The 24,244-nt window shown below is 38.3% G+C and overlaps 1 protein-coding gene across 3 annotated transcripts in view; it reads left to right on the top strand.

Annotated features, from left to right (window-relative positions):
* Positions 1-24,244, top strand: part of COL24A1 (collagen type XXIV alpha 1 chain) — a 120,002-nt gene that overhangs the window by 17,181 nt on the left and 78,577 nt on the right. For all 3 annotated transcript variants that reach the window (XR_011680612.1, XM_071436357.1, XM_071436358.1), the window contains exons 4-14: positions 2,706-2,759; positions 6,098-6,151; positions 8,155-8,208; positions 10,126-10,179; positions 11,945-11,989; positions 13,145-13,198; positions 14,315-14,359; positions 16,036-16,089; positions 16,805-16,849; positions 21,328-21,381; positions 23,682-23,726. Coding sequence is in view for 2 of the 3 variants with exons in the window: in XM_071436357.1 (XP_071292458.1) it covers positions 2,706-2,759; positions 6,098-6,151; positions 8,155-8,208; positions 10,126-10,179; positions 11,945-11,989; positions 13,145-13,198; positions 14,315-14,359; positions 16,036-16,089; positions 16,805-16,849; positions 21,328-21,381; positions 23,682-23,726 (558 nt within the window). In the remaining variant the exon portion in view is untranslated. The remainder of the gene's footprint in view (positions 1-2,705; positions 2,760-6,097; positions 6,152-8,154; positions 8,209-10,125; positions 10,180-11,944; positions 11,990-13,144; positions 13,199-14,314; positions 14,360-16,035; positions 16,090-16,804; positions 16,850-21,327; positions 21,382-23,681; positions 23,727-24,244) is intronic.

Below are 24,244 nucleotides of genomic sequence, written 5' to 3' on the forward strand. Positions count from 1 at the left end.
ACTTATTCCTTGGTTTAAGAGAGATTGGCTCACTCTCAGATGTTGATTGCTGTGGTTTACATGGATGCCTGAGAGGCTTAAGTAGCTTCCTAGCAAGTATAAAAATAGTCAATACTGATTTTGTAGTTGCTTTCCCAGATTGTAGAAATACATAGGGCAGGATAATGTGGAACTGCTCTCTGGGAAAGCATGTTCAGGAAGCCTTAGGTGTGCTCTGCTGAAGTCTGCTCTCAGCAGAGGTGTTGCCTGAGTTGTAGGGAGGAGTCTGTGCTGGAGGCTAAAGAGTAACATCCTCCGGTTAAGGAGACTCCTTTAATATTTTAATCAAACACCTGGATGGCTGGGGCTGCCTGTTATTGTGAACCAGAGACTTCATCTATCACAGCTGACTTTGTTTTAAAATGCTCTGTCTGCCCAGTTCAAAATTTTGCTGCTTCTTTTAGGGGTTTCTGAGGGCTTAGTTGTGATTAGATTTTCTTTTTTTTTGTTGTATGAAAAGAGATAGTTATGTTTGAATTAGAGTAATCACAGTAAGGGTGGGATGGATTTGGGTGTTTATTTGTTTTCTGTTGCAAAGGAAGCAGATAGTGTTTAAAAAAACTTAGAAGCCACATAGGGAAAAATGTTCTCACTGCCCTCATGCAATAAATCAGCAAGAAACATCAGGGATCTTAATACTCAGTTCCTATTAGGAAAATGGTGGAGTTTACCTATTCATGTATTTTTAAGGAAATGTCTGAAACAGGGATAGAGAAGAACATAAATCACAAAAGAATGCACACTGGTTGCAACCATTTCACTTAACAAAAAATATGTTTTCTTTTGTAGTCCCAGGATAATTATCTAATCAAAAGGCATCTCTTAACTTACATTTTGAGAGGAGATATTAAAACATACTGCTTCAGCAGGGCAGGGTGGGAGCTCTCTGTGACCTTTAAAGTGGATTTTTGAACCTGGACAAGAAAGCCAGGTCAAGACTTTTCCATGTATCTCCGTTACATTTTTTGTGCTATTAAGCAAGGGGTCTTTCTACTTCAGAAAATGAGGATGTTAGTGAGAATTTGTGCAGTCCTAATGAATAGAGAATGTCCTATGCTAAAAGCATGAGATGTTATGGTTTGATCTAAAGATCAGGGGAAGTGCAGGTATGGGTTTCAGCATGACTTAATGTAGCATGTAGGGACATGCAGATATTCCCAATTACATTTAACTCCTACATTTATTATGATTAATTGAAGAGGAAATAATTGATACTTTTCGTTCCTTAGAACGATGGTGGTTTTCCCAGAACTGTGCATAAGTGATCTGTATTCTGGCCAAATTAATGTAATGTAGCTTGATGATGCCTAAATTCCATAATCAGCACTGTCTTCTCTGCAGTGACATTACCTTTCTAAGAAAAAAAAAGTATTACACAGAACAGGAGCTTTTCAAAAATCCAGCCTTTGTCTTAATGAAATGTTGCTTGCTAATAAAACCCTCAAGGCTGTTTTTCCTTCCTCACTTCCCTTTTTTATCTCTTCCCTGTTTAGCAAAATCTTCCTGTTGATCATTTTGGCCACCATAATGGCCCTTCTGCTTTTGCTGGTATTCCTTTCAGCCAGTTTTCAGCTCCGTTGTTGGGTGGTGGGCAGTGTGGCACTCAGGGTTTTGCCTGGTGTCTCAGCTGAGAGGATGTCATGCACCCAGAGCAGTGTGAGGGAGCCTGTGTGAAAAGCAGGCTGAACCCCTAATGCTGTCATCCACTGACCTCCCTCAAGAGCTCTGACTCTCCTGATGCCCAAATGCCCTTGCAGAAAGTACATGGTTACTGCTACAGCTGGGGCTTGCTGTGCAGGCATGTGGATGGGGGTGAATTCACCCTTAAGAACAGCCCATTCCTCTGTAGGAATTTGATGTATTTCCCCTAATTTGATAGGGGAAATATAATAGAAGGTAGTGCATATTTTAGTTTAGAGCACTCATTTGTATTTGAGTACAGTAAGGTAGATCCTGGGGTTATGAATCTGAACAGCAGTCATTATATAGAAAAGGAAAGGTTTCTATGTTCAAAACAACCAGATATTCAGGGGCTGTTACACTATCTAATATGGTGACTAATAATCTAATTCATTTGCAAAAGATACATTTGATCATATACTAGCATCCTAAAAAGTCTGCATTATCTTTAAAGAGAAGTATATTCATTATATAGAAGGGTAAATGGGCTAGCAGTTATCATTAATAGCAGCTTTTAATAGGAAACTGAACAGTAATTGGTCCACATTTATTTTCTTTATTTGATATTTGTAATTTCTGTGAGGTGATATCTTATTTTTTCACAGTTACCCTAACCTTTCTGAAATGTCTGGCATGCCAGCAAGCTTATTGGAAAGGCTTAATAATTATTCTCTATCCTTTGTTTAGAAATACATTGCACTTGCTTTCTTCATCTAAACTTTTCTTCCTTCAGTACAAATACACCTGAGTAGAAGTTACTATCCAGGTTTTTAGCTCCAATTTCTCTGACACAAGATACTTTCTAAACAGAAATCTGATTTGCAGTCAGATTAAAACCACTTTCTTGTTGTTTGGAATTGGTTTTCAAATTGAGGAGGTAAGCACGAGCACAGGGTTGTCAGTTAGCAAAACTGGTCTCATCTGGAGTTGTGATACTGTCCTTGTGTCAGGTTTTAGCCTCAACTTCTTTGATTTTCTATCACCAGGGTCCTCCAGGTCCTCCAGGTTTACCTGGTCCTTCAGGGAAGAGAGGTCCTCGGGTGAGTAAAACAACTGTGTTCTTCTGCACCTCTAGGCAGGTCACCAATAATCACACTGGAGTTTGCATAATTTTGGTTTTCTCAACTTCATTCATATGCTTAGTGATTGTGTGAGGTATGCTTATGATGAAAGTGTTATGATTCTGAACATTTGGCAGATAGGTTAAAGCAAGACAAACAAACAGTTTCTCCTGCTATGAGCTTCCAGCATAATTAATTCCATGTATGGGCGCATACACTGGGCGTTGTTATATTTGTACCTGGCTTTTGCTGCTCCCAATATTAACTTCTGGTTTTTCCATGCTGCTCCCATCTGCTGCAATCTAAAACCACATGCATTTGTTTTGGAGTGAGGGGGAGTGAGCAATGCAGCCTCAGAGGAGCAGGCACAGATACAAAATTAACCACTGCAAGACAGAGTGGGGGTAAAAAGTAATTCCAAAAATCTCTTTTAGTCTCTTGAGCTTCAGCAGCTTGATCCTAGGTTGCCATCAGGGTGCTTTGCTAAAGAAATGAGCTACAGTAGGCAATGGTTTGTTTTGTGTGAGTGGGTGCAGCCCAGCAGGGGCTTTGCCCCAGTGACCCTGGGGACAGAGCAGGGGCTTTGCCCCAGTGACCCTGGGGACAGAGCAGGGGCTTTGCCCCAGTGACCCTGGGGACAGAGCAGGGGCTTTGCCCCAGTGCCCTGTGTCCCTCTGCCATGCACGGGGGAGAGGCCTGTGCTGTGCCACTGTACTGATTAATTAATGGGGCAAAAGAGGCTGAATCTCTGTTTGTGCAATGTGTACTAAAACCATGTGCTGAGCAGTCCCTGAGGTCATGGCTGATCAGAGGGGTTTAGGGGAAGGGCAGCTGGAGGGAGCAGGTGACGGTTTGGTGTGGGGATGATTTCAGGCCATGGTAGCTGGGGATGTGAATGGTTGTGGCTGCAGTCAGCAAGGCAGATGGAAAGTGGGAGAAAAGGGCTCACATCTGTGGGCTCAGCAGATGTGTGGGAGGAGTTTTGGTTCAGCCTTTGAGGAAGGTTTAAATGAGATGCTGCTCAATAGCCTGTTGAAAGCCAGCAGAGCACAGGACGTTCTAAACTTGGCCTGATGGGTGGAAACTCATGGCACTGGTCAAAGAAACCAAAAACCAAACTCATGTTTCAGAGCATTTTGGAGGCAAGGGAGGAGAAGAGACACATTTAAAAGTATAAAATGAAAAACATTCCTTCAAATTCATCTCTTCATGACTTTTTGGATCCTTCTGTGTAGGAGCTGACAATTCTTACAACTCAGCTTTTTTATGTTGCACACTGCCTGTGGCAGGGATATGTCTGGAATCAGAGGCAGGATCTCACATATCCAAGTAGATCCTCACAAGTGGGAAGTTTTCTTTGTTTCAGAGGAGGCTGTTCATATGTTTAAAGCCATGCCTGTTGCTGAGATTGCTCTTGCCCAGCTGCAATTTGTTTGGGCTTCAAGGTCTTTTTAGAGGCATAGAGTACTTAAAAGCTCAGTGCTCTATTGGGTGAGCAGTAATGTGGATAAATTATTGTGTAGGATACGCTTTCCAATGTGAAGGGACAGCTTACTCTAAGGGGTGTGGAAAAGTATGAAAATGGCTGAGATGAATATTTACCAGTTGTTCTGAGTTTAAAATATATTTATACAGGCCAAGCAAGTCTATAAAACTATTTGATAAAAAAGAAATGGTTTTGAAATATCAGTGTTCTTTACTTTGTACAATACTCATAAATTCAGGCAGGTGCAGGTAGTGATGATGTATGTTATGACAGGAATTTTGTGAGCCAAAATGCCTGTGAAAACTTTGACTCAAAATTCAGTTCCTCATCCAGCAGCCTGCCCTGTGACGTCTGTTTTCCTTCACATGAGTTGGTATTTGTGATCCTGAAATGTGACTTGAGTTGTCAAAGGGAAACAGCAGAGTGCAGAGCTGCATTGCCTGGGCCTTCATCAGAGTGTGTGTCCAAAGCTGATCCTGACAGAGATCCACATGGTTGGGACACTTGGGGCATGTGTGGTTCATGGTTAGAGACTTCCATTGGAAACTGATTTTGATCCCTGCAATTCTATGGTAAAGAAGTTCACATGTGACAATGTTTTCTAAGTGTCTTGGCTTGTTCCAAGTTTCTTGATAATGAAATCTCAATGGTTTCAGAATTAGTGATGACATGAAACTCCTCTGATGCCTCATTCCATGAAAATCCTTTTGCGCTTCTGTGTTCCAGTACTGTGCCCCAAGACAGTAACACTGCAGGCAGTGAAAGCAGGAGCCACTGCAGCACTGCTGGCTCTTTCTATTTGTTTCCTTTCTCCTAAATCCCTAAGAGTGCCTCCAGAGTTGCCAGTGTGCAAATTAATCTCTCAAACAGCACGTGGGATTAGCATTTCTGTGGGGTTATGTCAACATGGTCATTAGTGAGAGAGGGAGCACTTAAGAGATGCAGCTCTCAGTGTTACTGCAAGGTGTCATTGGTGAATGGGGCCTCGTGTGGTGCAAAGACAAACACTGAGTTTATCTGTTGTTACACCACTGGATATACAAGAAAGTTCAAAAGTATTCTTAATATATTTGGTATTTGGATTTTGGAAGAATTTTTGCTTTAGTGAATTCAACAGAAGCTTTGTTGCTAGTTTATCAGGGACAGATTTTCACCAGTTTGGTCCTTCAGCACTTGGAAGATGAATAGCTGCTGACAACCATTGCAACAAATATTTTCCCTAATGTGCAATTTTTCAAGGAGTGAAGATTGCTGAATGTGTTGCAGGAATGGACATTTATACTGGAAGGCCTAGATAGTCTTGATAGCTTATTCTGTTCCTGGAACAGTGAAGTTGAATTATTTTAGTAAAAAGTCCATTTTCTACACTGGCTGTGGGAGAATCAGGAGAATCTGTGATTTTATTTTTTTTTTTAAGAATGTGGGATACATTGCTTTGAGACATTTTTAACTCACCAGGAACTCATCCACTCACTTTTCAGTGTGTAGCTGGGTACCTCAGAATGGGATTTTACTGATTTTATTCCATGCCTTCAAGTGTTGTAGCTGGAGAGCAACATTGCAGTGACTATGCCAAACCTGTTAAGAATTACCTGGGAAGACAATAGAAACTGAGATTTGTAATGAAAAAGGGGATACTTACCTTCACTTTTAATTTTTGGAAGATGTGTATGTTTTATTTCTTGTGAATCCTTTGAAAATCCTAACCAGTGATTCTAAAAGCAGGAAAGATGCAGTAAAATTATTCTCTGCAATCCATTCACATTTATTCAGTGCTGTACAGAGTAATCCCAGTTGTTGTTCTCCTCATTTGTTTGGGGTTTTTTAATAGGGTATTCCAGGACCACATGGGAACCCAGGTTTGCCAGGATTGCCAGGTCCCAAGGTGAGTTTATTTATCCATGCTGACATGTAAACACATGAAATTTTTAATATTTTTGGAAGCCTCAGAACTGTTTCCTATAATAGAAATAATTGACCTTCTTTTGTTTACAGGTGGAGACTGCTACTATAAATATATTTTAATTAAATGTAATTGATCAAATTGAACTTCAGATCAAAACAAAATAGCAGGTTATTCAGTGGAAAGAAAATCACCTATGTGTGCAGAATGATGACTTGAGAATGGTTATCTTTGCATGTAATCTGTACTTCCCAAGAGAGTTCCTGTAAATCAGCTCAGCCTCTGATAAACTGAGGTTTAAATGCTTAATTGCTGTAAACTTTTGCTTTGCTTAAAAAAAAATAAAAAAAAATGTAGACTGTAAGTCCCTATAAATTGCTATTTTATTGCCCATGCCCAAGCTTTGCTACTTAAATATTCTAATATCTTGGACATTATTATTTATTAATATGCTAGAATAATTTTCTGAAGATTTATGGAAGTGATATTTAAAGTCAAAGACAAAATACTGGACTTAAAGCTCAAATAACATTTTCAATCTTGTGTAACATAGGGCCTTTAAATAGATTTGACAGATTTGTGCAGTTGCAGAATGCCTTCAACTCATATTTAGTTTGAACAATTTGATAGATCTGTTAGGAAAAAGGCAGCACCATGATTTGTTTAGCATGATTCCTAATTGCAGGAATCTGACATGTCATGACAGGTGCTAAAATCTGCTTGAGGACATAAAAAGAAATTTAATAAAGCTTTCAGTGCCAAGTGCTGTAAAACCAAGTGATTCTGGTTTTTGTGTGTTTTTGTTTTTATCTAGCTCTATAAGGACAGTTAAAGATTCAGAATTAATTTTTACTCTATTTATGCTGGCTATGTAATAGAATACATTTCTAGGAAAATAATTAATTGTAACCAATTACTCCTAGGCTTTGTTTTATAATTTATTTTCTCCATTGACTGGATGATAATTTTGATCAGTTCTGTAGCTCTGTCCATTAGTTTAAGAATAGAAGGAATTGTACATATGTAAATGTACCTATATATATTTTATTTAAATATCAAATATACATATTACTAGGTGCTTAGTGATCTCTTTAATTTCTGTTAAATTATAAGTTATCTTTTTGATACAAGCATATTCTGAAGTGGTTTTCTCTAAATAAAAATTAACTGGGTGCTCTTGAAGTTTTATCTGTGAAGATCCAGCTGACCACACTGAAACAAACACTCTTGTTTGATACTAAAACATGGCAGATGAGCTGCAAGAATTTTCTAGCAGTAAATGAATGCAGAATTTTATTTTATTCTATCTTTAAGATGCATGAATGTTTCCCTCCTGTGCTGAAGGATCCTTTATGCATTTGCTTCTGAAACAGGCACAACATGAATATCCTTGCAGCAAAGTATCCAGCCCTGAGTGAGGGTCAGCAGTTCTAAGCAATGGCCAATCCCTCAGCATTTATTCCTGAGAAACAACTGGGGGTGTTTTTAAAGTAATGTAAGGGTATCCATGAGGTTTGGCTTTATTCTTGGCTCTTTGGAAAATAGATTAGTTAAGAAAATTTAATTTTGTGGATTCTGGCACTGTGGGAAGGCTGAGCCTGAGGAAACCTGTACAAGGTAATGGTTCATGCAGTAATACAGCCTGATAATCCTGCACATTGCCCTGAAGTGATGGACACAGGGGCAGAGCAATTTGGCTGGAGCATCTGCTCTAATCCTGCTTCAATTTACCGAAAAATCTGCTTTTCAAAGTTTTGTGACTTTACAAAATTTGGAAAATGTAAATCTCATTTCAGTATGAACCTACACTATTTTATTTTTTTCTTAATTCTTTAGTGAAAAAATTATGAGAAAAGTATCTATAATAGGAAGCACATTTATATTTTTTTCTGCTCTTGCTGTAACAGTTGAGAATACTTGTTTTAGCATATATTATTAGAAATCATCTCCTGATGGTATTATTGAGCTTAATTTCTCTGTGACAGGGCCCTAAAGGAGACCCAGGATTCTCTCCAGGACGGGCAAAATGTGGAGAAAAGGTATTATTTTCTTAATTATAGAAAAATGTTTTGTCTGTCCTATTCTTTTGTGAAGTCTGGTTTAATATTCAAATAAATTATAACAGCAAAATGTTTTGTATTTACTTTAACACTGGTGTATTTTAGCAGTTAATTATGTTAGACTGACTACTGTAGACACAGGTGACATAATGAATCCAAGGCAAATTTAAAAATATATTAAAAGTTGAAAAATTAAATTATATATTTGATTTAACTTATAAAAATAAAATATAAGGACTTTTAGAACAATGAAATTGGATTAGATTCACACTGATATAACAAAGTACAGATTCCAGTTTCCCTTAGTACCTTGCATTATTCCAGAAAGTTGTGTAAAACAAAATTTGGTGATGACAAGCGCACACATTCCTGCTACTGCCTCCTAAGCAACTTTAGTCAAACTAGTTGTTGCCTTCTCTGCCCAAACATTTGAATATAAATATTCAAATATTCCATTCTTCATGGAAATTTTCAGTGTGAAAACTTGTGATTGTTTCATTTTCAGATTAACATAGAAGTTTCATACACAGTAATGTGATAACACTTAAAGTGTAATTGAATGTTTGCATTCTAATATGCTAGCCTGTGCTGTATGTTTAAGAATATCTTGCATTTATGCTAAGTTCTTTTATGAGCATTTACTAGTAGATCAGTTTTGGAATATTTGTTCCAAGTAGGAAGCACTATAAGATTTGAGGACTACTCTCTGTTATGAAAAAGCATTAGGAAATAACTATGGTTTACTCCCTACTGATGTGTACATAACTTATTTTTTTAGTGCATCCATGCTGTCAAACCCTAAAATTCACAAATATATGTTGTCAACGTTGATGCACCGATGCGAAATTGAAGTGCAGCTTCTACAGAAATATTTTAATCTAGCCAGGTTTTGGCAATCAGATCATAGTGTGGTGAGCTGTACATGGCTGCCTGACACTCAAGCTATGTTCTTTGGCATGAGCCCAAGCAGCCACAGAACAGTCTAAAGCCCACATTTGTATGACTATCCCTAAATACATGTAGAGTACATCTATAATCCAAAATTGTGGGATCGATACGCATTTTATAGTTCTCGTTATTTTGTGTTCTTAATTTGCTCGTTCTAATTAATAGACTTACGTTAACTTGGACAGTAATTCACTTCCAGGATGCAATCCTTGACTTACTGGGTTTGAATTCAGGCACTAATCATGAAAGAGTGAATCTCTTCACTGTCAGTCCTGAGCAAGAAGACTCTCCTTCCCCATCTGCAACAACCATGAAAATTTGTGTCTTCTTTCCATCTCCCCAGCATTTGAGATTTCTGATTCTTATTGCCGTATACCATTATGTGGTTGTGAAGTTTAAAGAACCTGAAGAGAGCAGCAGTGTTCCCCCAGAGCCTCTCTGTCCATATGCACCTCTCAAGTTGTCTTTCACAGAGATCAGATTTATGCAGATTTTGCAGAGCACACCCCATAATGGTGTCCTGGCTCTTGGCTGCAGATTGTTGGCATAACATTAAAACAAACAATACGCACTAGTGGTGATATATATGTATTAATTTGAGGTGAAACCACTTGTTTCTGAGGAAAGTGTTGCCTCAAGAGCTGTATGGCTTCTTCACTCCTGTTTATGTTGGCTAAAAGTAAACGTTTTGATGCTGTGAACCAGGTCTGTTCCAGCCATGATTTGGCCATGTTGCAGGAGCAGACATGTTGCACTCAATGGTTGCAATTGAGGTACTGTTGCTTTTTCCATTTTCTTCCTCTAAAAACGTAATAAAAATCAAACAACATCAGCTAGTTCTCCATACCAAATGTCCAAGAGTGCAGACAAGATATTAAGTGCTGCATGTTTATAACCCTGGGTCATGTTCCAGTGCAACATATTAATTCTGGATGTTTTGTTGTACAGGGTGATCCAGGCCCCATGGGCTTTCCAGGCCCACCTGGAATCAAAGGCCAGAAGGTAAGGTGCTGTTTCCGTTCCCATGTGACTCATCCTGGCTCAAATCAGTGCCCCCCAGGTGGGTGTCTGATGGTCCAGAGGTGGTAGAAGAACTTTAGGCTTGCTCTTGGCACTGTGTCTACTGTGCAAAACCTCCCCTTACAACAGTTCAGTGGGATCATCATAGCAGGATGTAAATCACAGCCACATGAAAGAAACTGCAGAAGAATCAAATATATCCTTTTTGCTTTGTACTCCAGCACTGCTGAGAAATTATTTTATATTAATATAGATTAAATTATCATAAAATTATGTAATTACATAAAATAATAATATACAATTAGTTACTATAAAATTCTCATATATAATTATTGTATTTAATATAATGATACTATTATATTTTGATATACAAAATATATATTGAATAAATAGCATATTTCCAACATTTCTTCTCATCCAGGCAAGAAAAAAGATTTTAAAAGTCTTACATATGAGTTAATGGTGTCCCTTTTTTTTTTTTTTTTCATTTTTAAATCAGCACTCAAAACTTTCCTTATATCAGTCTGGAGATCTCATAGGGCAGAAGGCTCCCCTTTCCCCTGAGTGGCCCCACTTGGCTGCACAGAGAGGCCAGTACCTGCCCCTGCAGCCAGGGCCCTTGGGGTGGGTTGGCACCAAAGGACAGCACTCCTGGGCAGGGGCTTGCCTGAGTCCATGGCAGCACCTGAGAACCTCTGCAGTGCTCTGGGGGTACAGGTGCTTTGCAATGGCTCTGGGAAAGAGCTGTACCAAGACTGGCTACAATTTTTGCTCTAGTTTACTCCCTATTTGTGTGTGACAGTAAATCATGAGAATCTGGGTCTATAAAATCCTGATAAAATTTGCATACTGAAGTAGAGCACGGTAAGAAATGTGGAAGGAAAAAGCTTGGTTTCAACCTGAGAAGGGCTCCATATTTCATTTTTTCTTTACGCTGGCATCATGTAAGGGTAAGGCTGATCAGCAAATTTCAAAAGCAGTATATTTATGGTAAGATCAGCATTATTCTATTAAGTGTCATCTTTATGCTACTGAGTGTCTCCCAGTGCTTCTTCTACAGAATCCTATTTTCCTTGAGCAGAAGGAAACTCCAGTCCTGTAAGAGAAAAGTAGAATTTCCATTCCTTGGGATATTTGGGCTGAGTTGCTAGGTGAAGTCTTAGTTGTGGAATAAAGATCAGCAAACAAGATAGACAAGATAGAATGGAACCACTAAGGAAAAATAAAACAGAGCTGTTTTCTGATGAAACTTTTGAAAAAAAGTCAGCATTGTGAGAGCTTCTGACAGCACATGGGAGTCCTTTTATTTGCTGCACTTGCTTTCTCTCTGTAGCTGATGGTTGTAGCATTAGTCACAACACTTTACCTACTGATTTTTACAGGTTACAGGAACTTCCTGGCACTCTTCTGTAGTTGCCAATGATGTGCTAGGTTTTAATTACAAATACCTAGAAATTCTGGTAAAGCACAAAGGGCAGCAGTAAAATGGAAAGTCATTTGTTTAAAAGAGCACAAGTCTGAAACTGCCTTTAAGCATACTGATGTCTTGAAATTGTCTAAACTGCCAAGTTTTCTTACTTCTTTTCTCTAGCTCAGTTTTCATGAGCAGCTAAATGTAAACCATACTAACTCTGCAGGCAGAAAAATCTGGATTTTTTTCTTTGATGAAAAGAGAATAGAGTAGAAAAAGAAGGTCTATTTTGTTTGTCTAATTGTGTTTGTCACAGATTTCTTTCTCTCCCTGCAGGGTCTTAAGGGTTACCCAGGACTGCAAGGGCCACGGGGTGAGCAGGTAAGGGATGCAAGCACAGAGCTCTGTGCTCTGCAGATGAACCATTAGGATAGGAGAATGTATAATCCATTAAAAGTGTTCAATATAAGCAAGCTGTGTAAACTGCTTAAGGAAATATTGGACAAGTTTTGAGCAAGAATTCAGATTGTGTTGATATCAGTGTGGTAAAGAATTAGTCTAAATGAAATGGAAAAGCTTATCCAGCTCATTTTTTAACTACCACACCAACTGGGAGGATGTTGATGTAAAATTCTTATAAGAGGCACATTTCAAACCTCTACTGATGCATTTTACATCTCCTAGCATGTAGGAAATGAAGTAGTTGTTCAGCACTTTTTTAAACTGCCCTGTCTGTCCAGGAAGAAATCTGAACATGATTTCAAAGATCCAATTGCTAATGTCTCTTGTTAGCATTTATGATGCCCCTAAAGGCAGAGTAGATGGACGGAATCTCCTTTTGAATCACACTGAAAAGGAAATGGTGGTGATAACTGATGGTAAACCCCTGAAAGGAGACGAAAACTCAAGGACATAATTGATGACTTTCCTGGGTTTTATGCCCAAGCCTTCGCTGAATGAGTGGTGATTTTTTATTACAGTCTCACAGTATGTTTTCTGTGATGACTGTAATCTATCAGTGAGATAGAGATAACTAGTGAGGAAAAAACAAAGTTGATTCTTACCATCAGAAGAAGGTGGAGACAATTGTATGCATTCATGATTTATCCAGTGCTACATTGACCTGATTCTGAAAGAAACAAAACAAAAATTGGCTTTGTAAGGACACGAGAATTCTTTAATGGAAAGTTTAATGTATTTGTTTCAAATACATCTAGGACCACTGCAATTACCTCATTGCCTCCAATAGCACTCTTGAATTATTTTTGAATTATGGAAATAAAGCATCCACTGTTGTATTTCACAAAATCTTACACACTTTTAAAGGATATATGACTGTAATTGGCAGAGTTACTTATGTATGATGAGTCAATTTTTGGGTGTTCTGTGTAGCTTGCTTAAAGAGTAATTTTTCCATGTGCTTAAGCTGTGTCATATGAGTAGATGTTAAAAGAGAAATGATAGAACAGACTCCAAACCATGACATGAAACATGTTTGTTGTTTATTTTCCTTTTCTTTCTTCCTTTTCCACTTAGGGAATTCCAGGAATTGCTGGCAGTATTGGGGCAGTTGGTTACCCTGGCAGGCAGGTGCAGTAACTATACAAATGCCTTTGCATTTTATTTTTTTTCTCATTTATTCTTTTCAAAAGTACAATATATAACTCTTTTGAAACTACTAATTGTAAAAATGTATTTGTTTACATCCTGTCTTTTTTCTTTGAAACAAACCTCATTCTCTGGTAGTGACTTGGAGGGAATGTTGAGTCTCATGACTTTAAAACTTGGATGTGAATACTTTACACTTCCTTCATAAAATTCATGTTGTTCTGTGTGGTTTATCTTCTTTGTATTTCAAGTCTAGAGGCAGAGGCAGTAGGAGACAACCTGTTCCTCCTCATTTTTCACCAATGTGTTTATTTCACTGCTGAAACTATTTCTTCAGTCCATTAGGGAAGGGGAACATTAAAAGTTTGGTGTTTTATTCCCACTTGGATATTTTAGGACAACCAATAAAGCCAGAAAGCAGCTTTCTTTAAACAGAAGTACTTATATAAATATTGATTTATGTATAAAGTAATAGATACCTCAGTGCAGTAATACAAATAAGATAAAAAGTAGAAATGCTCAGCATCTTCCTTGTGTAAAGGTATGTGAGCCAGTTGACAACAACTGACTTTGGTTTTGTATCTGCTTAAAGGGTGAATTTCACCAATGCTTCAGTGTTTGTTGGATTAAGTTTGTAGTAGCTATGTATTTCAAAGTTCCATTACAATATTTTATACAGTAATGGATGATAACATTTTTTGTGTTAAATCACATAAAGTGTTCAGAGCATTTGGACCACATGTGCAATTCTGACACTAGCTTGAACGTAATTGAAATGTGTCCAAATACAAATGCTCCTAAAAAATCCTGTGAAATTATGTCACTGTAATGCCTCATCACTGTGTCTGGAAAAAAAATTTCTCCCAGAAGAAATAATCTAATGTAATGGAAGTTTCAGTCATGATCTGTGTTTCAGCCATGCACTAATGGGAGACCTTTCTGAACAAGGTCCCAGGGGACTACTTGATGACACCTTCTTCAATCTTAAAAATTTCAAGAATGTGTTGCCAGTTTACAGTTAACAAATGTTGTTGCAGTTCTTTTACATAGAGCATATCTGGTTGTTTAAAATTAATTACAACTCTCTTTTTGTAACAGGGCCTAGCTGGACCGGAAGGTAACCCAGGTCCTAAAGGAGTAAGAGTAAGTAAGCATCATAAGCATTTTGATATCCATGTCTAGTTTTACCCATACAGTAGGTAAGAAAGGGGGTGAGGTATTTAATCCAGCTGTGCCAGGGTATGCCTGCAGAACCACACTGCTTTTATAGACCCTACAAATGGGAAAACTCAGAGTTTATTATTTTTCCATGGTGAGCAGCACAGAGCAGTTTTCCATGGTTGCCCTTCCTCTCACTTGCATGCAGGAGAGAAAAGAAAGCCATGCTGGGTGTGAGGGCTGAGTGGATGTTTCAGGCCTGAAGCATTATTTCCATAATGGAGGCTTTCAAGAAGGGAGACAGATCTGACATTTGCAATCTGTAACAGCTAAAGAAGTAGATAAAGGGCAACAGTCTTGTCACATAAAAACCATGAAAGGGATCTTTAAATTTTAGACTGATTCAGTCATAGTTATATGTATCCCAGGCACTGAAGGCTCTTAATGCTCCATGCATTCAAGGTTTGGTTTTGGTTACTCTTGGAAGCAAAATAGATTGGTTTTTATTCCTGGCTGGTTTGGGGTTTTCTCTCTGTGCCTTTTATCATGCTCTTTCTCGGTGGTTTGGGTTTTTTTGAGGGTTGTGGGTTTGTTGGTTTTTGTTTTGGTTTGGTTTTTTTGGGTGGGTGCTGTGTAATTTAGTTTTCTTTGAATAGACACATGAGCATGCCCACACATGCTTGTGCATGGATAAGTATTTCTTCAGACTGACTCTCACCATCAAGCAGAAGGCACAGGTTTCCAGAAACCTTTATGTTGCTGGTTGCATCTGGGATTGGAAGGAGGCTTTTGGTGGGTGTTTTCAGGCCTTCAGCTCATATACAGGTTGCTCAGCAGTGTATTGTGTTCTCAAGTATCAATTAATATAATCTTACTGTGTTGCAAGAGTTGCTTTTGTTTTGTTTTTTTTAGTGTAGTTACTAGAAGCCTTTACCTGCAGCAGCTTCTCAAACACATGTCTGGGGGTTTTGGAATTTTTTTTTTTTTTGCCATTTTGATTACGGTGATGGGAAAAATTAGTTTGGCAGAATCAAGTGCCAACAGATATTGCACCCTCAGGGATTGCTTCTTTTATGTTTCTTCAGTTTATTTTTGTTCAGATTCTCATCTGCATTTTGACTTGTTCTGCCTTCAATGAACAAGACATAAGTGATTCCAGTCACTTCCCTAAAAGTGTTTACACAAAGTTAAAAATGGCCAATGCATGAGTAATTTAGGGGAAAACACCTTAAGGCTAAATCTTGTGTATGAATTCTAAAAGTAACTTCCAGTAAAAATGATGACACAGCCCTCCTGACACATACTGCTGTGCCATGGAGGTGTACAACAACAGGATGTGAAGTATCTTTAGAGCTTTAGGTTTAAAATATTCCTGTAATCAAACTGTGCTCTGCTTCTCAGCTGTTTTAAGTAACTGTAGAAAGTAGAGGTGCCTTTGTTTTCCTTACTCCCTTAGGTCTGGATAACAAGGTAGGTACCATCTTCCATAATTAAAAAAAAAGATCAACTTCCAAGAAATTAAATCCTACTCACATTTAAATTTCTAGAGCTTCACTGGCAGTTTCAAATGAGCCTGAATTTAATCCCTGTGTCATGAGCCTTAGCTGGCCAGTACTGAGGGACAACCAGCCTTGAAATCAAGCACTTTTCTTACATTTTAGGGTTTTATTGGACCTCCAGGTGTGGCAGGACAACCAGGACCTGAAGGAGAAAGGGTAGGCCTAATGGAACATTAATGAAATGTTGATGTTTGTGTGGTAATGCAATATGTTAGAATGGGGGGAAATGTACAAGGTTTAACCATTCATTTGTTTGGGTTGTTTTTTTGTTTGTTTGGTTTTTTTTTTGGGGGGGGGGGGGTGGTTAAAAGCAAAACTGATTTGAAGAAAATAAGATGAATAGGACATACCCAATTAGTTTAATCAATGAAATGCCTTGGTCCTAAAGTAAAATGGGGAGCAACTCTAAGGTATTATTTTACTTTCATCTACAGCTGCAAGGATTAGGGTTATTTTTTTTCTTCAGCAAAGTGTGAATGAATATTGTTCATTTAAGCAATTTCTTTTTGACAATAACTAATATTTGTCTCTTGTTGGATGATCTTTGCAGTAGAACCAGCCATGGAATAGTTAATCTCTATCACTGTGCTTGAGCCTTTTCTTATTGCACTTGAGCCAAAAGGCTGTCTGGACATGTAGTGTGATGGAAGCAGGACAAGGCCCTTTTTCACAATTGTTCTGGTATTGCCACAGGAAAGATGAAGTTTGTCTTTCTGCTCCAGGACATTTGCTCTATGATACTTTGCTCAAATATTTTTTTTTAATGGTGCTCCTCATACTCTGTTGTTTCCAATCAAATGCAGGTTTAATTACTTGAATTTAAGTATTGAAGAAAAGAAAATCTATTTATGGTGGGTTATTTCCTTCTTAGGGTATCCCAGGCCTCCGTGGAAAAAGAGGTCCTAAAGGGAGACAGGTAAAGATTCTAATACTTGTTACAATTCCTGCTGCCACTGTAAATCCACCTGGAATTAACTCTGTAGCTTTAATCAGCTGAAAAATGTTAGTTTTATTTTTGTCCATCAATGACTTTCTATCACTTTCAATTAGTACTTTTCTGAACTGCAGATTCTGTGCAGGTTATAAGCACTAAAGTGTGGAAGACTCAGCACTGTGAGCTTTGTGGCAGGTTACTGATATCAGCTAGGAGGAGGGTTGGAAGGTGACAGAAACACACAAATACATTGTGTAGAATTGGTGTTAGCATGAGGTGCAGCTATGATGCAAGCTTCATAAGTCTGATGTTGGCTTGGATGAAAATCAGGTTCTTCTAATGTCTGATATTTCTGGACTGTAGTAAATTAAAGCTGTCCTCTTCTTAACATGTATTTCTACAGCTGAGAATAAACACAAATCTGCCAAGTACACATTATCAGGTTTACATATTTCCTGTGGTGTCTTCAATGTCAAATGTTTTGTTTTCTGTTGCAACCACATTATTTTAGGTCTTTGAAGCTATCCAGGAGTTTCCAGTTTTAACTTTCTTGTGGTTTGAGATTGGAAAACACCATAGGGCTCTCCAGCTGTGCAGTCAGTTGTGTTCAGCAGTTCAGATGATTTTCATCTACCATGTTGAACAAATTTGTCCAGCAGTAGTATGATGGTCATCATTTGGCCCTTGATCTATGCTATGGAAGTCGTAGAGGATTCTGTTTAATTGTGTTTTGTTTTCTGTGTGATCAGCCAAAAAAGTCACTAGGCTACAAAAATTGCTTTGATATAAAGAAAAGCAAGCAAAATTACATTAAGTCTGTAGATTGCTCTTTCTGGAGCTGCCATGAGAGCATACTGCAGTTTGCATAGAATCTGGTTGAAATGCTGCTCTCTGCATCTGAGTGTTGGGTGAGAAGGGCCCTGTGCCATCAGTCCTTGCAGAAGTTGGCAGTGTCTTGTGCCCCTGAGGTACGGGCAGCGTTTAAAGGGGCCAAGAGCCTGGATGGGAATCAAAGGCTGGTGTTTAGTGTGAAATAGGAAGTTCAGGTGACAGCAGTGTACACTGGAGCACGTTTTGCCTTCTGCCATCAGTCTCTGTGGTAGGTTTCAGTGAGGCTTCTGCCTGCCAATGACGTGGTTCTTGTAGGATTTGTCCCAGTCCATAGCAGTCTGTTGGTGCTGTGGTCAGCAGTTATTTTCCATTTACAGTAAGAGCAGGGCTTCTGTCAGTGCCAGGCTATGTTCTGTAAGGACTTTTGTTTGCATAAATCTGCTCAGAGAGGATTCACATAGGTGCAGAGCACCAAAAGCACCTCTGCAGGATGTCTGTGATTACTTTCATTTAGTACTGATTTCTTTGTAATGTCATTAATTTCCTCAATCCCAAGGTTCATTCCAATTCCTTTCTATGATCTATAAAGTACTTATTTGACTAAAGGCTACTAATGTGAGACCAGCCAGGAGAGAAATCACATGGGAACCTGGCTTGAAGTACTTTGCTGGATCACAGGCCTAGAGAAGACATGTTATTTTAACCCAAAACAAAGATAGCTGTAATGAGAGAGTTTTTTGGCACAGTGCCCTAGAGTTAACAAAGCTTTGGGGTAGGGCACTGTCACTAAAAGAAATTTGCCATGGGAATTCTACAGTGCCTGAAGCCAGGATCCTCACCTTTTGTTCTAGGGTACAACTTATTTTTTTGGACAAAACTGTCCCTAATAATACTTGAGAAAATTAAAACCCTGTCTGGCTGGCAGAGGTCTTTTTGAAAGACATGAGATCTGAAGTATAATCTCATTTTTGGAAAGCAGTTTTAAAGTATAGAAGTGGATCATACAAGGGATTGTAAACATTTTTAATTGACAAAATGCTGCTACTTAGTAGGTTTATTGAACAGTTGTTCATATTTGTAATATTTCTGGCATATTTGAAATGGAACAAAATATTCAATTGCCTGAATCTATAGAGTGAGGATTTGTTTTAATTTTATATTTGTTTTGCATACAATATCATTTAAAGGAAATATTTCATGGTAGAAGTATATGTGTTCAATTTCTTTCTGTTGGCTAGCTCTGCAGTATTTCTAATGCATTTGCTGTCCTGTTAGCATGATGCATTTTGCTTTTATTTGGGGGAAGATTTTTACATAGTTTTCTATCTGTGATTACTTAAAACCAGTTGTCAATGTGTCAGAACAGACCTTGTAAATTTTACCAATAATTCATTAATCAAATCCACTGTAACTGTAAAACCAGTTCAGGTTCTGTTTTATATTAAAGTTATGAATAATCATCCTTTGTATGCTTAATAATAATGTTAAATGATAATATTGATTTAATAAAACAGTTGTTGCACAGTAGTTTTATTATATTGCTTCTAGTTTTATACTTTTGTGACTGTTGCATTTGCTTTCATTTTTCTACTTACTAAGATAGATTTTCAGTATCAGTTCAAAAATGCATGCTGTTGAGAATGTGATAATAATGACTGTGGGTGATCTGTCACTTCTGTAACCCTTGCTATGCTGGGATTGTGCTGAATCATTTGTGATTCAGTGTGGTTGGTAAAACTGTCCCACAGCATCCTTCATTTCCCCTTTGAGGCCTCATTTGTAGTTTCAAAAATAGACCTGTTACGACAACTCTGCCTCTTCCAACACCTACCAATAGTAGGCAGTACAACCCAAATATGCTGTTTGGGAAAAGGTCATAAATTAATCTTTGGCTTCATCCTCTTAGTTGATAGCTTTTAACAACATAGTCACTCTCAAATATCCATTTTGTTTATGTAAAATTGTACACACATTTTGACAGCTGGGAAAAAAACAGACTAATGGTGTACAACCTTCAGAATCAATTAAATCTGCTTTATTGACCATTACCTAAGAACCTCTACTTTTTAAATTATAAGGTGGCAAAAATATGTCAGATCTTACAGCTGTAGATTCTTATTTGTGAATTCTGTGATCAGATGCTGAACAAAAAATTCATTGTAGTGAGAGGAATTCCTGTGTTTACCTTTTCTGAATTAATGTGAGAAAGCAGAAAAAATCTCCACCTAAAAATCAGCCCAAAAGATGCTACAGAAGGCTGTCTCAGATTACTTCATATATTGTGCACGATGATGAGAATTAATAGTTATTCAGTTGTTTCAGCATATTTTGGCAGTGTACATGCAAACATATATATATATATATATGCATAAAATGTTGCCTTCAATTTTATAAAAGTTTGGCTTGTTACTAAAGCCAAATATGGCTTAACTACTATCAACTACTTTGATTTATTATATGATTTTTCCATCTCCTTGACACAGTTTTCATATTGTCTTCCTGACTACTGTTGGAATACTGTTTTATGGTGATGCATATTCCCCAATTCATTGAGGAAAGACACTGCTGCAGCAAGTGCTGGGCTGGGCAGCTGTGTGGATGCCCTCTGAACAAAGCAGCTTTCAAAGGCCAAATGAGCTGTAGCTTGGAGCTGCAACAGGTTTGAACATGGTCTCACTGAGGGGAAAGGTTAATGCCTCCAAGTGCTGTTCCTGGTACACACGGAGAGGTAAAGAGATACTGAAACACTGAGAGCACAAAGAGCATTTCACATATTTTTGTTATTTTATTTTATTGTTAAGGATGGGATTCTACCCCTACCTCCCCCTAAAAACCCAAACAAAAAATCAAATAACTTTTCCCCCAGCAACTTACATGCTTCTGCAGTGGGCAACATCTGAAAGAAGTAAAGCAATTTTCAAAACCCTAGCAGGAAGGACAGAAGATTAGAGCCAGCAAAGTGGTGGAATTCCATTCCATTTTCTTTTTGAAGCAAGAAATGGAAATTCTGTTTTAAGCTTCAATGCTTGAATTGGCAAATCAGATTTCTTTCCTGTTCTGATAATCTAGTCTCTGAAGTTAAAACTCTCATAAAATAAACGAGGCTTTACTATGTCTTGAGTTATTGTTTGTGTCTAGATGCAGACTCAGGGAAGTGTTCACATCAGTTAGATGAGAATTCTGATTTCTAATGAATAGGAGATCTCATACTGAGATGCTAACCATTAATATTTGGGGATGAGTTGAGGAAAGGACAAATGTTTTAGTGAATGTTGAAGCTAACAGGAAAAAAAAAGAGTTAAGAAATAGGAAAACAAGCTCCAAAAAAACAGTTCAAGTAATACTTGTTTAATATTGCTCTGAAAGTAATTCAATTGTTTGCTTTTTCCATGTGTTTGCATTGTGTATAGTTTTATCATTTTGGCTTTATGACTTTAGGAGGCAAACAAATATCACTGTTCTGTTCATTTGAACTGTGTAGCTGAAACTTCCTGCTTTTTCCATTCCTTCATCACACTCCCTCCATCTATTTATGAGGTCTTAATTCTCCAAATCTATAGGGATTCAGTGTCCAGACCACCTTTCATGTCCTGAATAATGAAGAACAGGTATTTTCTATTCTGCTTTAGGGTTTTCCAGGTGACTTTGGAAATAGAGGCCCCCCTGGTCCAGATGGAAGTCCTGTAAGTATTGAATTGTGTGTTGATTAACATGATAAAATTTGTAAAACTCGATGTTAACTCCCCTCCAAAATTAAAGGAGACTTTTGCTTCAAAAGAAATGTCTTGAAAGCCACAGGAAAATTTTGAACTTTTAACTTTCCCATGGAAATTACTAGGAAACTACTATAATAAGTATAAAAGAGAGGAAGAAAATATTCAGAAAGCTGCCGAGAGAACACATTTTCCACTGCAGCATGTGCTGACTACCTTGAGAATCAGATCTCTTGCTGTCCTCATTGCATTGAGTGATGAATGTTCTGTCTTCCAAAGTTCTTGCATTAGATGACTTAGTGTTGTTTTTTTAAACCATTATTCTAAGATCACCTTAACAAAATAGGATTTGGCCAGCATGTAAAACCCCAGCTTTTGTGTGCTTGTGCATTTGATAGTTGATTTCATCCTTTGAGCTGGTACTGAACACAGTTATGCTAGCCTGTCATTTAGTGCATTGTAATCAGTGTGATAGCAGCTTTGTCCTTGGCAGTGTGTGCCCTTGCAGTGTGCTGTCCAGCCTGTGCCACGCTCACGTCACTTCACAGGCTGCCCTCAAAGGAGCTTTGCTCTCTTGCTCTATTTGTAGGGAAACTCTGGCTGCAGACTCCAAACTCAGGTTTCCTTCGGTGTCAGAAACCAGTGAAAGGCTTTGGGCAAGAGAAGAGAACAGCAATAAGTGCTGGGTAAAAGAGCAGCTGATTTAAATCATCTGGTATTGTTGGGTGCTCCTTTGGAAACTGCTATCAGTTTGCTTCTAAAGATATTCCTGATGTGGAACAGAGTCATCAGCTAGGCAGAGTTTCTCTATTTTCTGAAGATCTGCCTTAACACCCATCTTAGAAACTTATTTTAGAAAGCTTACATGAATTTTGCTGGTGGATTATCAATGTTTGGTGTCAATATTTTGGAACACAGGAAAAAATTTCTTATGCATTTGTGGTCCCTAAGGCAAAGCTTCCCTTGTTGGAATGTCAGGTGATATCAGTATGGTTTTCATCTTGAAAACCCACTGAGGGCTTGAGTGTCACCAGCTGCTTTGCAAATGATATTAAAAGGTGAGTTCTTCCTTCCCCTCCTTGTACTCCCAAGTCTCCCTTCATTCCTGATAAAGCAGATATTGTCTTTCCACCAGATCTGAAATTACAAACGTGCCCGTTACAAAGCAGCCCAATTCACTGCAAGCATTTGCAAACAAGTTCCATCTAATCTGCCAAGACAGCTGCTGATCTTTCTGCCTTCTTTGACAGGCAGCAGCCCCTCTCCCCTCCTCCCCCGGGCTCACCCTGCAGGGCTTGTTCAGGCAAGGGGCCAGTGCTGCAGCTGCAGGGTCTGCAATGCTAATGGCATATTTACAGAGCCTCTCTGGGAGCTGGCACTGGAGACCAGGGCCTGCCTGGGAGGCCTGTGGCAGCAGGAACTTGAAGGGAAGACATTTCTTTCCATGTGCTGACTTAACACTAATGGCATTTGTCTCCATGCCTAATATCTTCTGCTTAACTGCTTAATGCCATCCTTCATTTCCACAACGCCCTCTCCATTCTCTGAGGATGTCAGTCTGCCTTGGAGGATGTTGCTGGAGCATTCAGCTTCCCCTGGGGATAGTTTAGAGCAGCTTGGGGAAAGTGTGAAGGCACCTGAGGAGGGAGGGGAGCACCAAGGTGTCCTCTGGGCCGTGGCCAGCAGCCGTGCCCGGTTGGACCCATACAGAAAGGGCTTAGCTTTGCTTGCATAAAACTTCCCCTTCCCTGTGGGTGCCAGCAGGCTGCAATGGGCCCTGTGAGTGTTGCCCACTGAGGAGCAGGTCCAGGTGCTGGCACAGCTTGCATGAGACATGGAGACCTGGAGGACTGCAATACCTGTTTCACGTAGGGCAAAGAGACCTAGCAACTCTTTTCAGCAGTGTTTTAGCCTCTTCTCAGTTTAACTGAGATGGTGTTCTTATTTATTTTTCTAGGAAATCTTAATAAGTTTGTTTTTCACCCTTAAAAAATTGATTTTTCTTCCTTCCACTTTAACTATCATGGTAAAAAAAATCTCATATTCCTATATTAACAGCAGAAATGTTCCCATGATGCAAATATCTGGTGATCTAATTCTACAATTCAGGGATTTTACTAAGCATATTTCTCTATACAGTGATAAGCTGTCACTCTTTGGAAACTGTAAAAATGAAAACTGATTTGCTTTGTAGGTCACTTTTATCTTAATTCTAGGATTTCTTTTTAAATGGTAAAATTCAGATAATCTAAGATTAACTTTCTTTAAAGGGAATTGTTGGTGGTGTTGGTCCTCCTGGATTTCCAGGACTAAGAGTGAGTATACTTTTATTATTTAGTTTGAGATGGCTACATTACAGCATTTGTCTTGTGTGTTTGTGAAATAATAAAAACAATTATGAAAATTCAAGTATTTAAACAGCTTTTGTTTTAGATAGCCATGATTTTAAATAGTATCACTCTACAAAACTGCTATCATGTTGGCAGCATGGAGCACTTCTATACTTGGTGTGGATTTGTATGCTTGTTTCTGACCCAGTATGTTCAGGTCTTTTATTTGAAACCAAGTTTGCTAGTTTATAATTTATTTTACTAAAGCCAGTGTGAAGGGTGCAATAATCTCAAATATTTTAACGACAGCAGTCCTCATTGGTTCCTGAATATGGCTACCAAATTCAAAGCAGAATTAATTTCTAAGAAAAATTACTTTATCATGTTTACAATATCATATTAATTTTTAAAAAATATATGTAGAATAAGGCTGTTATGCTCACTATGTTCTACGCAGTAGTTGTATCTATCAATTGTGCCAGAGAAGCTCTGAGTCCCACAGA

The sequence above is a fragment of the Agelaius tricolor genome, unplaced genomic scaffold (genome assembly GCF_023055355.1).
Source record: "Agelaius tricolor isolate 1412-34295 unplaced genomic scaffold, bAgeTri1.0.p SCAF_11, whole genome shotgun sequence".
Classification (NCBI taxonomy): Eukaryota; Metazoa; Chordata; class Aves; order Passeriformes; family Icteridae; genus Agelaius; species Agelaius tricolor.